Here is a 20,898-nt window from a genome sequence, read left to right as displayed (position 1 = left end):
TGCACAGGGATGCAGCCTAGAATTCACCTATTAAACCTCTGAAGAACCCTCACTGAGACACCTTATCTCATAGTATGAACTGTTAGGTTGCACATTGGCTTCCAGTTTGTTGGTATATTTTAAGTACTCTAAAAGTGCAGCAGAATTTTTACACATCCTTTTTCACATCACACCTCCACTGTTCTCCAATATATGAATAGCACCTTATTGCATCACAGGAGTTGTATAATGACGCAAGCTTGCAGATTTTGAATGAAATCAAGTAAATGATTGAAGAACTGATACTAGTATCTCCAAAAGCTATGTACATAGGGTGGGCAGTACACTGTAGCTAGTTAGCTGCCTGTGGGACATCTGTTGCAGCCACTGTGCAGGGGAAGAGTAGTAGGGTTAGGCTTGCTGCTTGCTTGTATAATCCTACTATATGGTGTATATTCCAGCAACACAGTCCCGCTATTCGGACACTGTCCCTTTGTCCCTCCCGTGGGCAGCAGTGTCCCGCGGACGGGGGGGCAGCTTTTGATCACCCACTGCTCTGCTCTGCAAAGCAGCCGGTGATCACTGAATACATGCTGTGTGCACGCGCACGGCATGTATTCAGTGCTAGGAGGGGAGCAGGGGGCTGCCCAGCTGCTCAGGGAGCGCTGGGCACGCCCCCAAAAGGCTGAAAGATGCTCCGTTTGACGAGGCCATGCCCACTTGGGCAACGCCACACCCCCATGACTGAGGCCACACACCCTTTTCGGATCGCAGCGCGATAGTCCCGCTTCATTGGGAGTTAAAGTTGGGAGGTATGGTGGTGTAATATGAATCAGGGGCACTATGGGGGTCATTCCGAGTTGATCGCTAGCTGCCGTTGTTCACAGCGCAGCGATCAGGCAAAAAAACGGCATTTCTGCCCATGCGTATACACCGCAATGCGCACACGCGACGTATGGGTACAAAGACTTTTGTGGTTTTGCACAGGTTCTAGCGACGTTTTCTTTCGCACTGGCAGCCACAAGAAGATTGACAGGAAAGGGGCGTTTCTGGGTGTCAACTGACCGATTTCTGGGAGTGTTTGGAAAAACGCAGGCGTGCCAGGAAAAACGCAGGCATGGCTGGGCGAACGCTGGGCGGGTGTGTGATGTCAAAAGCCAACCCTCCAAAGTTAGAATCAATGTACACGAAGAGTAAGTCCAGGGCTGGTCTTGTTCTGCACAAAATGTTTTTGCAGGCGCTCTACTGCACAGGCGTTCACACTTCTACAAAGCGAAAATACACTCCCCAGTGGGTGGCGACAATGCGTTTGCACGGCTGCTAAAAACTGCTAGCGAGCAATCAACTCGGAATGACCACCCATGTGCGGTGTAATCAGGGCCATCCCGACCATTACGCCAGGTACACAGCCGTGTAGAGAGCCACACTGTGGAGGGAGCCGCCGCTGCCTTCTCCATCCCCATAATGCTAGCTGACCATAGTACCCAGCCCCGAGAAGCCTGCATGGTAGTTGTACTAGTGTATTGATTATTATTTATTACCAGTTATTTATATAGCTCACACATATTCCGCAGCGCTTTACAGAGAACATTTGACAATCCACATCAGTCCCTTCTTCAGTGGAGCTTACAATCTATATTCCCTACCAGATCTACACATTCATGCTAGGGTTAATTTTGTTGGGAGCCAATTAACCTATCAGTATATTTTTGGATTGTGGGAGGAAATCGGTGTACCCAGAAGAAACCCACGCAAGTACGGGGAGAAGATACAATCTCCACACAGTTAGGGCCATGGTGGGAATTGAACCCTTGACCTGAGTGGTGTGAGACAGTAATGCTAACTATTACACTGTCCGTGCTGCCCTTAAAATCACACCTGGCAGACTTCTGGTTCCGGTGCTGCTGATATGAGGCGGCTTTCCCCTCAACTCCGGTGCCGTCCGCCCGCTATAACCTGCTAGGGCCTCTCAGGTCCACCCGGCCAGTCCTGTGACCTCTCGCTAGGCTGAGCAACGCACCGGGCACCGTATGGACAAGTTTTTGTCCAGCCAGATGCCCGGCAAACACACGTGCCCACGCCTGGAAGGGGACCGTAGCGCGCTTCATAGGATGGCCACCGGGATGGACCCAGGATCAGAGGCATCCACTATCAGCCTCACCCAGGTACTATTACCTTCTGCAGCTCCCACTAAGGTCCAGCCACCTTCCGCTGCCCCTGCTTGGGCACACAATGCCCCCACCTCTCTCCCCCCCATCTCCTCCTATGGGCCCTACACACTGGCAGATAAAACAGAACGATATGAACGTTTTCGTTCATAAATTAACAAGAACTCGTTCTTATCGTTCTGTGTGTAGGCACCAACACCTAACGATGCGCGGCCCTGCGCTCGTTAAACGTTGGTGCCCCGTCGCTTATGCATGCAGGCCAGTATGGACGAGATTGTCCATATTAGCGTTCAGTGTTATGGAGTCGGGTGACGGGAGGAGTGAAGAAACTTCACTCCCCCCGTCACCTCCCCCCGCCGCTTGGTCACCCGTCGGCCGTATCCGCCGTCGGGCAGCTCGGCAGCGGATCGGTATGTGTGTAGGGCCCTTTACATATGCTGATGTTGTGCAGGCTGTGAGGTTGACAGTGCAGCCCATGTTAAAGGAACAAGCCACACTAAATGCAGCTGCTCTGCAACAGGCAGTTACCGACATTAAGAGCCAGTGTAAACAGCTGGCCAAGTGGGTATTGGCAGTTGAGCATACTGCTGGAGAAAACTTTCAAGCCATTCCATCCATGCAAGATTTAACAGCGCAGCTGAAACAATCTGACATGCAGGTCTGGGCAAAACAGGACGATTTGTAGAATCGTTCCCATAGGAACAACTTGAGGGTAGAGGGGCTGCCAGAATCTCTTAAAGGGACAGCCTTATATCATTTCTTGACGCATACCCTGCCTGAATTTCTTGAAATTTAAGACTTCTGTTCGGATCTTGCGATTGAACGGGCCCACCGTACGGGACAGCTCCATGACTACTCTTCTTCTAGACCTCGAGTCGTTTTATTCAAATGCCTGAACTATATACACAAGGAGACCATCTGGTCCGCCTCTTGACGGAAAAGGGACCTTATGTGGAATGATTCCAAGCTTCTTATTTTTCAAGACTATTCCCCTGAATTGACAAGGCTTCGTAAAGCTTTTACCCCAGTGTGTTCGCAGTTGGCTTAGGGGAAAGGGGAGGGGGGGGGGAGTTTGCCCTCCTCTACCCGGCTCGTCTGAGAATCTTTAATGACTCCTCCTTTAAAGATTTTACTTCAGCCGATGATGCAGCTGCATTTCTGCAGGGGCAAACCCACTATATGGCTGTAGATGACATCTGAAACGGACTCCTGCTTTCTTTGCCTCACCATATTGGACTCTTTCCACTGTCTATGGTTTATTTCCACGAACTCTCCTCTTGTTGCCTCCTCTCGTCTCACAGAGTTCTGCTCGGACTTATTTGCTTGTTGGTTTTCTACAGTCCTCTTCCCATTCATCACAGCATGGCATACTCCGTTGTGGTGACGTATCAAATACGCACCTGTTTATTATTGCTGTATTATCTGTTTTGACTATATGCTGATCGCTATATTTCTATGTAGAGTCAAATTTTTCTTTTTTATCTCGACTCAGGGGATGTAGTATAATATTGTATTTTTGTTATTTTTCAGGTGTTATTGCATATTGTGGCCAAACTGTCTTTTTGTTGATTTTCTGTTGGTCACTGACATGGTTTTAGGAGGGATTATTGCTCCCTCTTACACGTTTTTAGGTTAGGCGGATTAGGCTGGGAGCTCCGCCTTTTCAAGAATTTGTAATCTGTCTTTTCTCAGAAATGTGAATTGTGAAGTTATTTTTCTTAAAATTGTTGTTGGAGTATACTTTATGATCCTCCTCTGCTGTTCTCTTTTCCCCCCCGTCTCATTCTTTCCCGCCCTGTGTCTTTTTACTCTAATTACCAGGAAGTCTGAGTCAACTGCTTAATTTATGTGTTTTGTGATATATGGCATTGGTTAAGGTGGGCTCTTGGAATTTGGGGAGTATTCACTCCCCAATTAAATGAAAAAAACTCCTTCTTTATCTAAATAAGATGCATTTAGAGTTGGTACTCTTACAGGAAACTCATTTGTTGCTTCCAGAAATAAATAAATTGTCCACCCTCGGTTGGACGGTCCTTGCAGTTGCCCCTTACACTTCAAAGGCTAGGGGGGTTGTCCTCCTGGCAAGAAAACGCCAGGTATCCTCTGGTAGACCTTAACCTTTATGCCTCTCGATTTACCTTTTGTTATATATATGAGCCTAATTCACACTCCACCCCATTCTTTTGTTTGCTTTTGAATAAACTAGCCCCATTTGTGTCTGACCATTTAGTTTTGGGGGGTGACTTTAATATTGTTTCCTCCCCATATTTGGACTCCAATTCTGCTACGCCTATAAGACCGTCTCCCAAGGTCGGCATCCCTTTTATTGCTCAAAAATTACTACTAACTGATGCATGGAGGGCCTCTGTTGACAGAGACTTCACATGTCTATCTGCCGCTCATGGTTCACTATCACGAATAGACTATATCCTTTTGTCAGACTCCATATTTTCCAATATACTTGATGCACATATTGAGCCGATGTTCCTCTCAGACCATTCCCTTATTTGGGTATCCTTTTCTTCTTCCTTAGACGTAGGTTCTTATAAGCTTTGGCGCTTTCCTTCTTATTTTGCCTCTTCTTTAGGGTTTCGCAACTAACGAGTTATTTTGGGATGAGTTCAGACTTGATAATCTCTCCGTATTGGAATCCGACCCTATTCTTTTTTGGCAGACCTCAAAGGCTGTAATTAGGGGGCGTATAATCCAATATATTTCCCAGGTAAATAAAGACTGTGCTTCCTCATATAAATTGCTGCAATCTCAATTGACAGCTGCATACCAGGCTTATAAGACCACCCCAACTCCTGTTACCAAATCTACCTTTGTTTTGGCAAAACACAAATTTGATGGCCTTTCTTTCCTCTTTAGGCGACAGGCATACATTTTACAAAGATCACAGGTTTTATAGATTCGGTAATAAAACCGGTCGTTTACTTTCCAATTTAGTGAAGTCTTCTACTCCCCTTTCTCTTATACAATCTATTCAGCGACCTGATAGCACTTACGCCTCCACTGGTAAAGATATTGCCTCTTTGTTACACGACTTTTATAGTGATAAATATACACAACCACCAAGGGATGTCTCTGGTGAATTTTCCTTTTGGGAATCTATTGCTACCCCCTCTATTCCGGCTGAGTCACGGTCGTCCCTCTGTGCCCCGTTTACATCCCAGGAAATTGAGATTGCTATAAAACATCTTAAACCTGTGAATTCCCCTGGTCCAGATGGATTCTCTGGGAAGTATTACAAAATATTATTACCGAAACTCATAGATCCTTTGGTTTCGGATTTTAAAGCCCTGCTCACCGCCCCCTTTATTCCCAAATATTTTACGGATGCTATTATTCGCTTGCTGCCTAAACCAGGCAGGAACCCCCATCTACCTGGCTCGTATAGACCTATATCTCTGCTCAACGTAGGCTATAAGCTGATCACAAAGCTCTGGCAGGCAGGATAAAGTATCTGTTTCCTTGGGTGTTCATTTGGACCAGACGGCCTTCATAGTCAGGCATTCCTCGGCCAACATCCGTAAGGTTATCGCAGCATCCCACTGGCTGCATTCCTCTTCAGAGTCTAACACTTCCTATTTACTGTCACTTGATGCTGTGAAAGCGTTTGATCTAGTTTCCTGGGATAATTTATTTAACACCCTTAATAAATTTGGTTTCCCCGACCAATTCATCTCCCTTCTACGTATACTATATAATGACATATTCTAGAATTATTTGTAATGGCTACCTGTTGGCTCCTATACCCTTAGGAAGAGGCACCAGACAAGGCTGCACTCTCTCCCCACTTTTATTTGCATTGGCAATTGAACCCTTAGCGATTGCTCTTCGCAACTTATCTGAATTTCACGGTACTCATATTACCCATCACTCCCTCAAGATTGCGTTGTTTGCGGATGATAAGTTGCATTTTATTTCTGACCCCCTCACCTCCATTCCAGCCATCCTCCATTCCATAAATTTGTTTGGCCCGTTTTTAGGGTTTTAGATTAACCATGACAAGTCTGAGCTCCTCCCACTGACCTCTGCTGCCGCCACTCTTCTGTCTTCTTCTCCCTCTTCTCCTATCCTATCTCTATTTAAACACAATACTTCTAACTGAAATATTTGGGAATCTATATTCCACCTTCTCTGTCTGATATCTATGCTCTTAATTTCGCTCCCATACTACACAAAATTGCTACACAATTAGAATCCTGGTCATCACTACCTTTTGTCCCTCATGGGGAGGCTTGTGGTGCTGAAAAGCATTATTTTGCCTAAAATAACACTGTCTAACCCCCCCGCCCCTCCCAAACTCATACCCCCACCCCATCATCCCCCACTCACGCCTGAAGTAGGTGGTGGATGTTATATAAAATGTTAAAAATACTGTAATAAAGCAGGGCCGAAACTAGGATTTTCAGCACCCGGGGCAAGGCAGTAAGTTAGCGCCCCCCCCCCCCCCCCCCCCCAAATAAAAAAATAAAAATAAAAAAAATAAAAAATAATAATGATAATAATAAATAAAAAATAAAAAAATAATTTTTTTTAAAGTAAATAAATAAGTAAATACAAAAAATTAAAATAGATAAACATGAATAAGATGATAATAAAATTAATAACTAAAATTTCAGACTATGCCACACAGTAGTGGACAGACCCTTAATTTCTTAACACTGCACAATAGTACTGCATGATAATTACGAAGTTTTGGGATTGCACACACTGTCTTCAGGAAGCATACGTTTGTGCAATCCCAGAAACGTCATAATTAGCATGAAGATATATATATATATATATATATGAAAATAAATAAAATTATGAAATAAAAAATAAAAATAAAATAAATATATATATAGATATATATAGATATATATATATATATGTATATATATATATATATATATATATATATATATATATATATATGAAAAAAGAATAAATAACTATAGTGCATATATAAACCCCGGGCCCCTCCACTCACCACTGCAGATCAATCCAAGCCTCCGTGCAGTGAGTGAGGCCAGTGCCGGGGCTTGCAGCGGGTGCCGGATGTCAGAGGGGTGGCAGGTGACGGTGCGCGCACAGCCGCGTTTCCGTCCCCTGTAAGCAGCTCCCGCCAGCCGGTAAAGATGCTGGCGGGGAGGAGGCACTACTCGGCGGGCGGGTGGCCAGGCAGGCAGAGGGAGACACAGAGACGCAGCCGCGGTGGGTCCATGACGGCACCATTCGCGTCTGCGGGTGGCAATCGCGGGGGGGGGGGGGGGGTGAAGGAGCAGCTGTCAGGGAGCCAGAAAGAGTTCCCTGCGCCCCCTCGACTCCTGCGCCTGGGGCACGTGACCCCTTAGCCCCCCCCCTAGTTACGGCTCTGAATAAAGTACACTGGATGAACTCATGTGTTTTTCTGTGCACATCCCTGCTCTTGTTTCTAAGCATCTGACATCATATTATACATGTGTGTCATGACTGGTCACATGCACAGTACTGCAGGACTGGGGACACAGGCATGCGCTGAAGCATGCACCCAACAGCTGTCTAATTACTGACAGACAGCAGGGAGTGTTCAGCCAGCCCAGCTCACAGACAATTTCAGTGAAGCTCGTGGTCTGACAGAAATGCCCTTTATACAGCCTTGTCGCTAGGCCCCCGGAGACCAACAGGGCCTTGGTTGCCTTGTGGTTAATCCTCCTCTGACCACTGCACTGTCCTTTTTAAAAGTTTAGCCCATCAAGGGATGCCAAAAACTAGATTTGCTTTCCAAAATAATTAAGCTTGGGCAAGCCCTGATCTGTACCCCAGTCTGCATGTGTTCATAATTACAGAAGCATGCTTTTAGGGTACCTTCCCTATATAAGAAAGCCCTGCTCGGCCCATCCAGGCGCAGGCTGGTGTGAAAATCACACAAGTCTGCCTGGGCTCATTAATACACAAAGACTGTTCTGGGCATGGGCAGTATGAAAATAACCCACATCGGGGGTAATTCCAAGTTGATCGCAGCAGGAAATTTTTTAGCAGTTGGGCAAAACCATGGGGGTCATTCCGAGTTGTTCGCTCGGTAAATTTTTTCGCATCGCAGCGATTTTCCGCTTAGTGCGCATGCGCAATGTTCGCACTGCGACTGCGCCAAGTAAATTTGCTATACAGTTAGGTATTTTACTCACGGCTTTTTTTTCGTTCAGGCGATCGGAGTGTGATTGACAGGAAGTGGGTGTTTCTGGGCGGAAACAGGCCGTTTTATGGGCGTGTGGGGAAAAACGCTACCGTTTCTGGGAAAAACGCTACCGTTTCTGGGAAAAACGCGGGAGTGGCTGGAGAAACGGAGGAGTGTCTGGGCGAACGCTGGGTGTGTTTATGACGTCAAACCAGGAACGACAAGCACTGAACTGATCGCAGATGCCGAGTAAGGGGGGTCATTCCGAGTTGTTCGCTCGCAAGCGGATTTTAGCAGATTTGCTCAGGCTAAGCCGCCGCCTACTGGGAGTGAATCTTAGCATCTTAAAATTGCGAACGATGTATTCGCAATATTGCGATTACACACCTCGTAGCAGTTTCTGAGTAGCTCCAGACTTACTCGGCATCTGCGATCATTTCAGTGCTTGTCGTTCCTGGTTTGACGTCACAAACACACCCAGCGTTCGCCCAGACACTCCCCCGTTTCTCCGGCCACTCCTGCGTTTTTTCCCACACGCCCATAAAACGGCCAGTTTCCGCCCAGTAACACCCATTTCCTGTCAATCACATTACGATCGCCAGAACGATGAAAATGCCGTGAGTAAAATTCCTAACTGCATAGCAAATTTACTTGGCGCAGTCGCAGTGCGGACATTGCGCATGCGCATTAAGCGGAAAATCACTGCGATGCGAAGATTTTTACCGAGCGAACAACTCGGAATGACCCCCAAGGTTGAAGTTACTCAGAAACTGCTAAGAGGTGTGTATTCGCAATTTTGAGAATCTTTCGTTCGCAATTTTACTATGCTAAGATTCACTTCCAGTAGGCGGCGGCTTAGCGTGTGTAAAGCTGCTAAAAGCAGCTTGCGTGCGAACAACTCGGAATGAGGGCCCATGTGCACTGCAGGGGGGGGCAGATATAACATGTGCAGAGAGAGTTAGATTTGGGTGGGTTATTTTGTTTCTATGCAGGGTAAATACTGGCTGCTTTATTTTTACACTGCAATTTAGATTGCAGATTGAACACACCCCACCCAAATCTATCTCTCTCTGCACATGTTAAATCTGGCTCCCCTGCAGTGCACATGGTTTTGCCCAATTTCTAACATACTTGAAGCTGCGATCAACTCAGAATTACCCCCATCAACTGGTGAAGTGCAATAGCCCAGAGTTTTCACAATCATTTTGACCACTGGGGGGCAGTGTTTCATAGCAAGCTGAAGCTGACAGCACATTTATCTCTGCTTAATGGCCCTCATTCCGAGTTGTTCGCTCGCTAGCTGCTTTTAGCAGCATTGCACACGCTAAGCCGCCGCCCTCTGGGAGTGTATCTTAGCTTAGCAGAATTGCGAACGAAAGATTAGCAAAATTGCGAATAGATATTTCTTAGCAGTTTCTGAGTAGCTCGACACTTACTCTGCCACTGCGATCAGTTCAGTCAGTTTCGTTCCTGGTTTGACGTCACAAACACACCCAGCATTCGCCCAGACACTCCCCCGTTTCTCCAGCCACTCCCGCGTTTTTCCCAGAAACGGCAGCGTTTTTTCACACACACCCATAAAACGTCCAGTTTCCGCCCAGAAACACCCACTTCCTGTCAATCACACTCCGATCACCAGAACAAAGAAAAATCCTCGTAATGCCGTGAGTAAAATACCTAACTTTTGAGTAAAATAACTAAGCGCATGCGCTCAGCGAATCATGCGCATGCGCAGTAAGCGACTAATCGCAATATAGAGAAAATCGGCAACGAGCAAACAACTCGGAATGAGGGCCAATAAGCAGTTTGTCTGCTGCTCAGAAAGACAACTAATACAGGGCCTAATTCAGACCTGTTCGCATGCTAGGGGCTTTTTGCAGTCCTGCGTTCGCATTGTCGCTGCTCATAGGGGAGTGTATTTTCGCTTTGCAGGTGTGCGAACGCATGTGTAGCAGAGCTGTACAAACTGATTTTGTGCAGTCTCTGCGCATCCCAGGACTTACTCAGCCGCTGCGAACACTTCAGCCTGTCCGGGACTGGAATTGACGTCAGGAACCCTCCCTGCAAACGCTTGGATACGCCTGCGTTTTTCCAAACACTCCCAGAAAACGGTCAGTTGACACCCACAAACGCCTTCTTCCTGTCAATCTCCTTGCGAACGGATCCTTCGCACAAACTCATCACTGAGCGGCGATCTGCTTTGTACCCGTGCGGCATGACTGCGCATTGCGGTGCATACAGACGCGCAGTTTAGACCTGATCGCTCGCTGTACGAAAACGTAACCTAGCGATCAGGTCTGAATTAGCCCCACATATCCAGAGAAACACTGAGATTTTTTAGTACATGTGAAGCCTTTATTTGTGTGTGTGCCAAAAAACAGCTAGCACTGTGGGATGGTATAATTTCTATAGCAGATGTTTTCACAGTATTTCTAACTATCTGAATATACTGTATATATTTTATGTTTTGTCTGTTTCTAACAGGATAAGAAAGCCATTCTGTCATTCACCACTGGTAGCTCAGAAGCAATGTACTCACCTAAAGGGATCAATGGAGACATAAATGTTATGTTATGGCCACTGCAGGTATCGTATCAGACGTGTTTTTATTTAGGTTATGATTCTGCCTAGTCACACTTTAGCTATATCCACTTCATCGCGGCGCCATGTTGTCAGTGTCTCCATGCCCAGTGGTATAGTAGATAGTGGGCGCAAAAGATGTCTTTGTTTGCTGGTTTAAAAAAGTGGTCTCTATGCCACATTGGGGGGTGTTTAAATGCTTAGGAAGGTTTGGTTGGTATCAGTACTGCACCAATGCTCGTAGTACTCTGGTGTAATTGCAGTCATATGTTGCTATACGGCTGAAGCATTAAACCTGATCACTGAGTTAAAAAGTGTAGAGAAGTTGGCTGCGGTAACCAGTCAGCATCTACCGAGCTTAATCAATGCTTTCCTTGCTGGCCCACTTCTCCACTGCTTGATATATCAAACCCCAGTCTTGCATTACTAAGCTTTTATTTATTATTTATTTATTAACAGTTTCTTGTATAGCGCAGCATATTCCGTTGCTTTTTACAATTGGACACAACAGTGATAGATCAAGACTAGGTAATAACAGACAGACATAGAGGTAGGAAGGCCCTGCTCGCAAGCTTAAAATCTATACTGAAATAGTTATTCATACCAAAGATAGGTGTTATCTAGTACACAGTGGTCCACCAGATTGCAAAGGTTCTTGGTGAGCTGTATGATATGGCCACACATCAATGATGAACCGTGGTAAGGAGGAAGAGAAAGTGAAGAGAGAGAAAATAATATGTGAAGATATGTATGGACTGTTCAGTGGGGGTGTAATTGGATAGGAAAGCTTATAGAGGTTATGTGGGCGGTTCTGCAATTTAATAAGCTTGCCTGAAGAGGTGAGTTTTTAGGGAACACTTGAAGATTTGGAGAGTCTTATTGTGTGTGGGAAGGCATTCTACAGAGTCTGTGCAGGCCCTGAAAGACCGAAGAAAGGCCAGCAATCATGAACGGAGCGAATTATGAGTGTGGATGAGAGATGTAGATCTTGTGAAGAGCGAAGTGGTCAGGTTGGGAGATATTTTGAGATAAGCGAAGTAATGTACGTTGGTGTAGTTTGGTTAATGGCTTTGTGTGTGAGTAAAATAATTTTAGATTTAATACAGTTGTAACCCTTAGTTACGTCCTAATATTGTACTAAACACGGCTAAATTATTAACACTCAATTGCCTCCACCCAAGCTTAACTCAGATGTTATTTATTATTATTTATTAGGCTGGCTTGGGGCAGCTGGTGATATTTTGATGTAATAAATAATATTAACACTCTACTCACTCATTTCTTATGTTTAAACCAAAAGTGATAATTTTAATAGTTATAGTAGTATAATATTTCAAGAATTGTAATATAGCAATAAAATACAAATTGGTAAGTCACACGCACCCCTCTGATCCTACCCTCAAGGCCTATACAATTTCACCTGCATGCAATACAAAAAATTACCTTTTGGTAGCTACCGAATATGCCTAGGCAAATATAAAAAATATTCCTAGGTGTACACCTGGGTTGCAATTCTAACTGTCATGCATGACACTCTTTACATATATTATACATTAATTTGTCATAATAGTGACAATAGGAAGAAATGCATACTATATATATATATTATATTAAAATTACATATCTTGTTAATCGAATGAGTACTCTAGAAATATTGTATACATTCACTTTCTAGCAGTTTGTACTATCTTTTCTGGAAAAGCGAATATAATGACGTATCCTGAAATGTTTTATGCTACTTTAAGTTGAATAAGTCTTGTCCAAATTTTGCTGAAGAATAAAATGTTGACTGAATATATATATATATATAGGTTACATATACATATATGTTAGTTGACTATCTTTCTTTCTGCTGTCAGGGAGGTTTCCAATGGATAAATTACTTTTGTTCTGCCTGACAGTTTATGTTTCACTATTGTATCCTTTTCCTTTGTATCCAGTCTATATAAACAGTCTGGCAGTGATCCCAGCACTAAAAGTTACTTTGTTTAGCCAGACTGTATGATGCAGGTTAATAAATCTCCCTCCACTGAGTAAACCACTTTCCTTTTGCCTGACAGTTTGAGTTTCACTTATTGTATCCTTTTCATTTGTATCCAGTCTATGTAGACAGTCTGGCAGTGATCTTGGTACTTAAAGTTACTTTGTTTAACCAGACTGTATAGTGCAAGTTAATATGTCTCCCTCCACTGGGTAATTACTGGTTATTAAGTTCTTGTTAGTCTATATAACCGCACTCTCTTGATAACTCTTTCTGGCCCATGCAATATACTAATAGTTCTTTTAGTACATGTGTGTCTTTGAATTCAGGTATTTCAGCACTTGCAAAGAAATACACCATGTAGGCAGTTCATATCTCTCCTTGCACTATCATTATTAGTTATTATACTGCTACTGATAAAGAGTCAATGTCCCTTGTGGATAAGTGTTTATAAGTGCAACAGGTGAGTGCAAGATTATTTGTTTCTCTCCACTCCTCGATTAGTTGTGCTCTTTGACCTCTCTGTCCATGGGTTCTGTCATACATTAGTCTGCACTGGAATTACTTCTTTCTCTCCCTCAACTTCTTTTCTGACAGCTTTGTACCTCAGCTGCTGGCTCAGCTATATTCACAATTCATCTGTGACAACATCACTCTCCTGGGCATTACATCAAAGAGTGCTCCGCCAGTGGTGCAAGTAGAAAAAATGTCTTATGGGTACTGTGTGCGCGCGGCGAAGGCGCGCGTGCAAAAAAAATGGGTGTGGCCAAATGCCACATGGGGCGTGGCCAATGAAAATGGGGGCGTGATACACATATGGGGGAGGGGCAGATACACGTATGACCCCAATAGTGTCAGATTAACGTTGCCCCACAGTGCCAGATACATATAACCCCACAGTGCCAGATACACATTGCCCCACAGTGCCAGATACACAAATGTCCCCAGAGTGCCAGATACACAAATGTCCCCAGAGTGTCAGATACACATTGCCTCACAGTGCCAGATACACAAATGTCCCCAGAGTGCCAGATACACAAATGTCCCCAGAGTGTCAGATACACATTGCCTCACAGTGCCAGATACACATTGCCCCACAGTGCCAGATGCACATTGCCCCACAGTGCCAGATACACAAATGTCCCCATAGTGCCAGATACACATTGCCCCACAGTGCCAGATGCACATTGCCCCACAGTGCCAGATACACAAATGTCCCCAGAGTGCCAGATACACATTGCCCCACAGTGCCAAATACACATTGCCCCACAGTGCCAGATACAGAAATGCCCCCAGAGTGCCATACATTGCCTCACAGTGTCAGATACACATTGCCCCACAGTGCTAGATACACAAATGCCCCCACTGTGTCAGATATACATTGCCCCCCGTGCCAGATACAGAAATGCCCCTACAGTGCCAGATATGCCCCCAGTGCCAGATATCCTCCAGTGCCAGGTATACATGCCCCCCTGTGCCAGATATCCCCCAGTGCCAGGTATATATGCCCCCCTGTGCCAGATATGCCCCCAGTGCCAGATATCTCCCAGTGCCAGGTATACATGCCCCCCCCAGTGCCTGATATCCCCCAGTGCCAGGTATAACATGCCCCCCCAGTGCCAGATATCCCCCAGTGCCAGGTATATATGCCCCCCTGTGCTAGATATGCCCCCAGTGCCAGATATCCCCCAGTGCCAGGTATACATGCCCCCCTGTGCCAGATATCCCCCAGTGCCAGGTATATATGCCCCCCTGTGCCAGATATGCCGCCAGTGCCAGGTATACATGCCCCCCTGTGCCAGATATCCCCCAGTGCCAGGTATTTATGCCCCCCTGTGCCAGATATGCCCCCAGTGCCAGGTATATATGCCCCCCTGTGCCAGATATGCCCCCAGTGCCAGGTATACATGCCCCCCTGTGCCAGATATCCCCCAGTGCCAGGTATATATACCCCCCCTGTGCCAGATATGCCCCCAGTGCCAGATATCCCCCAGTGCCAGGTATAACATGCCCCCCCAGTGCCAGATATCCCCCAGTGCCAGGTATATATGCCCCCCTGTGCCAGATATGCCCCCAGTGCCAGGTATACATGCCCCCCCAGTGCCAGGTATAACATGCCCCCCTCCCCTACTCACCGCTGCTGTCGCTGTCCTCCTGTCTGTCATGTGAGGGAAGGAGAGTGCAGCCTGCGCCTCTCGTTCCCCTCAGTCTCCGGCGGGTGTCTCAGTTTAATTCAGCGCCGATCCGTGAGCCAATCAGAGCTCGCGGGTGCGAGCTCTGATTGGCTCACGGATCGGCGCTGAAGTAAACTGAAACACCCACCGGAGACTGAGGGGAACGAGAGGCGCAGGCTGCACTCTCCTGCCTCTCCTGCCCTCACATCAGCGGCGTGTGCGGCTGTGCGGCGTGGGGGAGGGAGGGAAGGAAGAGGAGCGGCGGCCCGTCGGTGTGGGTACGGCGTACCCACGGCTAAATTCTTACGGGTACGCCGTACCCACCCGTACCCGCCCACTTGCACCACTGTGCTCCGCACACCTGTTCAATGTTTGCAGCTGGTGTCAGCAGGAGGCAGAAACACTCTCAATGTGCCAAGCTCTTAGGTGTATCAGAGGGGTGGTGCCATCAGCCTACCTACCACTCACTGTTTACAGCTCAACAACAGCGGCAGCATACAGAACGCTCTGTAACCCCCTAGGCAAATATCAATAAGTGGCCGTTTCAGTCTTCTCCTATTGCTCACTCCTGTTTACAGCTTAGATGAGTGATAGCAGCGGAGAGACTTCAATCGCACCACTAATCAATGTGCCTTACACTGGCTTTACTCGGCGCTGGCCTCAGTCATGGAGCCATCCTCCGCCAATATTACAGCTCTATGGCAGAGAGGAAGCATCCAAGTACTGTGCGCTGACCGAGGGAACTGCAGACTGACCTATAGCGGAGGGAACCCACTTTTATCCCCCTTACCATAACGCTTGCGCTAACCGGCAGGCTCCTATTGGTCCTATCTTCTCCCTGCTGCCAATCAGCGCGTAGTCTCCTCTAGCAGCTCGCGGTCCAGGTAGAGGTCCAGGTAGCGGCGCGAGGGACCCCATCCTTCCCGCCCTGCAGGCTATTGCTATAGCAGCTCGTGATACCCACAGAGCACCCGCTTTGCCGCCCTGCAGGGTATTGCTATGGTCTCGTGGTCAGCGCGAGACAACTATCTTGCCTCCATGTAGCGGCGCGAGGGACCCCATCCTTCCCGCCCTGCAGGCTATTACTATAGCGGCTCGCGATACCCACAGAGCACCCGCTTTGCAGCCCTGCAGGGTATTACTACGGTCTCGCGGTCAGCGCGAGACAACTATCTTTCCGCCACAACTCACCATCTAAATTGCCTGAGGGAAACACACTCCTCAGGCAGAATAAGTGAATCCCATTGACAGCTATATATTTAGTTCTATACAGTATATACACAATTTCCGTAATTATCTCCTAAACAATCATAACTGTACATGTACCTATCTACATATATATATATACACAACCTATATACTACAAGTGATAATTTCATACTTAGGACATCTGAATTCTATATACCTATCCAGAATTATTTTAATCTTTTAAATTACCCCATATATTTATTTATTTATTAATACATGGCTACACAGTAGAATACAGGTAACCAGTGGAGGGACTGACAGAATGGATCTGCAGACGATGAACGTCTAGCAAGGAAGATTAGCCTCACAGCTGCACTCAGAATGAGCATTACTAATTTGATACAATTTGGAATCATACAGCAATAAATTAGAATTTCCCACTGCACACGTGTCTTCACTCTCATTTAAACTAATCACATAGCTGCAGCATTGGAAATGTAAATGTAACCTTCACTTTTCCATAAGGTGTCTCACACACTTTTAAACTTTGTGGGGAAATTAGCTTTCAAAACTGGACTAATTGGGAAAGTAGGGAGAGGGGAGGAGACATTGTGTTGGGTTGCTCTGGACAGCAGTACATACCCGATAAGTGGCGAGATGTACTGCATTGTGGATGTGATGCTTAGTACATCCCTCACAGAATGGGGTAAATTTACTAAGAAGGGAGTTTTTTAGAACTGGTGATGTTGCCGGTAACAACTCAGATTCTATCTATTATCTTTTAGAAGCAGCTAGATAAATGTTAAGTAGAATCTGATTGGAATGTGTGGGATCCCGGCGTTCATAATACTGATGTCAGGATCCCGATGTTTGAAATCTTAACAGGGGTGAGTAGAGGCTATTTCCCTCTCTCCTCAACCCACTGTTCCCGCAGTCTACCCCTAACCACCTCCCGGAAGTGCCTAAACCCCCCTCCCCATCCCCACTGCCTAAACCTAACCCTCCTCCCCCCCCTTCCCCTCGCAGACTGACCCTAACCACCCCCCCTCCCCCTCCCCAGGGGTGCCTAACCCCCCCCTCCCCGCAGCCTAACCTACCCCACCCCTGCAGCTATACTTGCGCTCAGGATACTGGCTGTCTACTGCCCCTTCGGAGTTCCGGCATGAGGACTCCAATGGGTGTCGGGATTCTAGCATCAATATTTCGGCTGCTGGGATCCTGACAGCCACCATCTTGACAGCATCCCACGATGATGTATCAGGCGTAACCATTCAACTATGGCTCTCCAGCCTCTCTCCCTCCTTTTATTATTTGCGGTCTGCTCCAGTGTAATCTGTTACTGAGAAAAGGGGATTTCCCCAAAAAAAATTAAAAAACATGGACAATGGATGCTAATGTGAGCACAGTGTGGCAGTACATATCCCATTTTAAGGGTCTGGCTCCTCACCATAGAACAGAGCTTTCAGGTTGCCTGTTCGCACTGCATATATTTACATTCCATGGGCTCCCCACTATTTGTGTATAAATACCCTGTACATCATTTTATTAGGTTACCAAAGGAGTTAACTCATATGATTTGTGTATTTGCAGAACGGGATTCTGAATTTCTGTGGGTTCCAAGTCCTGGAACCTCAAATCACATATTCTGTGGCTCGCTTACCTCAGGAAGCTCGCACTGGGATGCTGAAGAGCTGGGAGAAGCGACTTGAGACTGTCTGGGATGAGAAAACCATCAAATTCCTTCCTGTCCAGGACTTTGAAGGCATGGCCAATGGATTCCAGATGAAGAAAGACGTGGAGGAGGCCAGGTCCGAAAACAAGTATGGTCCAACTGTAGGACAGAACATGGGCAAGCCGCTGCCACCCGACAGCCAGTTGAAGGCTGAAGGCACCCGATTGTGAGACTGTTTAGCAAAGTGTTTATGTGGGGCAGATTGCCCTTGTCAGCAAAGAGACCATGCCTGGCCACAGGAACCCATAGTGACGTCATTGTCGGTGGGTTGCCCGTACACACAGGCAGATGTACCGGTATATCTGCAAGCTATATCACCATGTGCTCGGCTGCACAGCCGCCGTGATAGGTCTTGGAACGATGCTGTTTATAGATATATTGGGTGTACACACAAACAGGTGTACATATATCACTTGTCATCTGTACAAACGCATAGCGTGTACTCAGCCTAAGCGAGCAGAATAATCATTATATTATAGAAGCCAGACAGGAAAATTTAACAAATATATTTAACTTGAAAATATGTAAAATTCAAAATGTTGTTTTGAACATTTAATTAAAAATATTTTTCTAAGTGGGAATTTGACTTTAATGATTTATACTACAGGTTGAGTACCCCTTATCCAAAATGTTTGGGACCAGAGGTATTTTGGATATCGGATTTTTCCGTATATTGGAATAATTGCATACCATAATGAGATATCATGGTGATGGGTCCTAAGTCTAAGCACAGAATGCATTTATGTTACATATACACCTTATACACACAGCCTGAAGGTCATTTTAACGAGTATTTTTTATAACTTTGTGCATTAAACAAAGTGTGTGTACATTTACACAATTCATTTACGTTTCATATACACCTTGTATACACAGCCTGAAGGTCATTTAATACAATATTTTTTAATAACTTTGTGTATTAAACAAAATTTGTGTACATTGAGCCATCAAAAAACAAAGGTTTCACTATCTCACTCTCACTCAAAAAAGTCCGTATTTCGGAATATTTGGATATGGGATACTCAACCTGTAATACCTTTCTAGAGACATCCTTTCCTTCAACAATATAACAGTGACTGGTAGTGTAAACATGTAAACAAGCCTCACATTCCCTATATTTGTGGAGAAAGCACAATAATTACGTATGTACATTCCTGAGTTTGTCACTTGCTTTTTTATATGTCATAAAAGTTTTTACTCAAAAAAGTATAAATGCAGACTAATGGGTAGACCGTAGAAGACTATAATGACAATAGGCAATTAAACATGAAGACGAAGAGTTGAACTTTATGAAGTCTAATATACGCTGAAGTCTGCAAACTTTTAAAGCAATATCAATAAATGTTGATATGAGTAAGTCAGCCTCTTGTCTTTGTGGTGTTCATGGGCCTGACTTAGAGATGGATGCAGTTCACATGCTGCTCAGTCTTTCGACGCAGGAGGCGCCTGAGGGGAAAAGACAGCATCACAGGTTCAAGTGCTGCTTCCTAAGATGCAGCATTGGACCATCTGCAAGACCATTGGCCATCTAACCCGGTTACTCAGACTGGCCCTTGCAGCCAGGAAGTATGCATCGGAAGGCGCAAACCCTGGCCTTGGTACTTCCACAAACTGAGGTTGGCACCTTCCTCACCTTGCTCCCAAATGTCTTCAGCCCAGTGGGTACTGTGTGTGATGATGCAGGACTCATTCTGGACATGTGCCATAGAATCGGCAATGTATGCACACCATCGGGTTTAGAAAATAAGATTTTAATTACCTACTGGTAAAGCCTTTTCTCATAGAGGATACTGGGGTTCCATTTAGTACCATGGGGTATAGATGGGTCCACTAGGAGCCATGGGCACTTTAAGAATTTGATAGTGTGGGCTGGCTCCTCCCTCTATGCTCCTACTACCAGACTCAGTCTAGGAAACTGTGCCCGAAGAGACGGACATACTTTGAGAGGATAAAGATAGTGGTGAGATTCCGAACCAGCACACACAAACAGAGGAAAGCTATGCTAATCCAACTTTAAACAGGAACAGCAACAGCTGAACCAACAATACTTAATCAAGTAACAGTGCAGGAAGAACGAAGCACCGGGCGGGCGTCCAGTATCCTCTACGGACTACAAGAAAAGGATTTACCTGTAGGTAATTAAAATCCTATTTTCTCTTACGTCCTAGAGGATACTGGGGTTCCATTTAGTACCATGGGGATGTACCAAAGCTCCCAAACCTGGTGAGAGAGTGCTGAGGTTCCTGCAGAACTGATTGACCAAACTGAAGGTCCTCAGAGGCCAAAGTATCGAACTTGTAGAACTTAGCAAACGTGTTCGAACCTGACCAAGTAGCGCTCAGCAAAGCTGTAAAGCTGAGAAACCCCGGGCAGCCGCCCAGGAAGAACCCACCGACCTAGTAGAGTGGGCCTGTACAGATTTTGGAACTGGCAAACCTGCCGTAGAATAAGCATGCTGGATAGTGAGCCTGATCCAGCGTGCAATTGCCTGCTTTGAAGCAGGACACCCAGATTTATTGGGATCATATAGAACGAACAGCGAGTCGGATTTCCTGTGACAAGCCGTCCTCTTTACGTATACCTTCAAAGCCCTCACAACATCCAAAGACTTTGAAGTAGCGGAAGTGTCGGTTATAACCAGGGGGAGTGTATTTTAGCTTTGCAGGTGTGCGATCGCATGTGCAGCCGAGCGGTACAAAAATTTTTTGTGCAAAACAAGACCAGCCCTGTAGTTACTTATCCTGTGCGATGATTCCAGCGACGGAAGTCCCGGAATTAATGTCGGTTTCCCGCCCTGCAAACGCTTGGACACGCCTGCGTTTTAACTACTACTCCCAGAAAATGGTCAGTTGACACCCATAAACGCCCTCTTCCTGTCAATCTCCTTGCGATGGGCTGTGCGAATGGAATCGTCGCTAGAAGCAGTGCACAGCAACGATGCTGTTTGTACC

The 20,898-nt window shown here is 45.9% G+C and overlaps 1 protein-coding gene across 2 annotated transcripts in view; it reads left to right on the top strand.

The window, feature by feature from the left end:
• The window catches only part of LOC134970182 (NAD(P)H dehydrogenase [quinone] 1-like), a 74,863-nt gene extending 56,342 nt beyond the window's left edge, over positions 1 to 18,521 (top strand). For both annotated transcript variants that reach the window (XM_063946201.1, XM_063946200.1), the window contains 2 exons: positions 10,777 to 10,878; positions 17,806 to 18,521. In XM_063946201.1, coding sequence (XP_063802271.1) covers positions 10,777 to 10,878; positions 17,806 to 18,117 — 414 coding nt within the window. In that variant the 3' untranslated portion in view covers positions 18,118 to 18,521. The remainder of the gene's footprint in view (positions 1 to 10,776; positions 10,879 to 17,805) is intronic.
• The last annotated feature ends 2,377 nt before the right edge of the window (positions 18,522 to 20,898 follow it).

This window comes from Pseudophryne corroboree, chromosome 11 (genome assembly GCF_028390025.1).
Source record: "Pseudophryne corroboree isolate aPseCor3 chromosome 11, aPseCor3.hap2, whole genome shotgun sequence".
Lineage (NCBI taxonomy): Eukaryota > Metazoa > Chordata > Amphibia > Anura > Myobatrachidae > Pseudophryne > Pseudophryne corroboree.
This window is presented reverse-complemented; position numbering and strand designations above follow the sequence as displayed.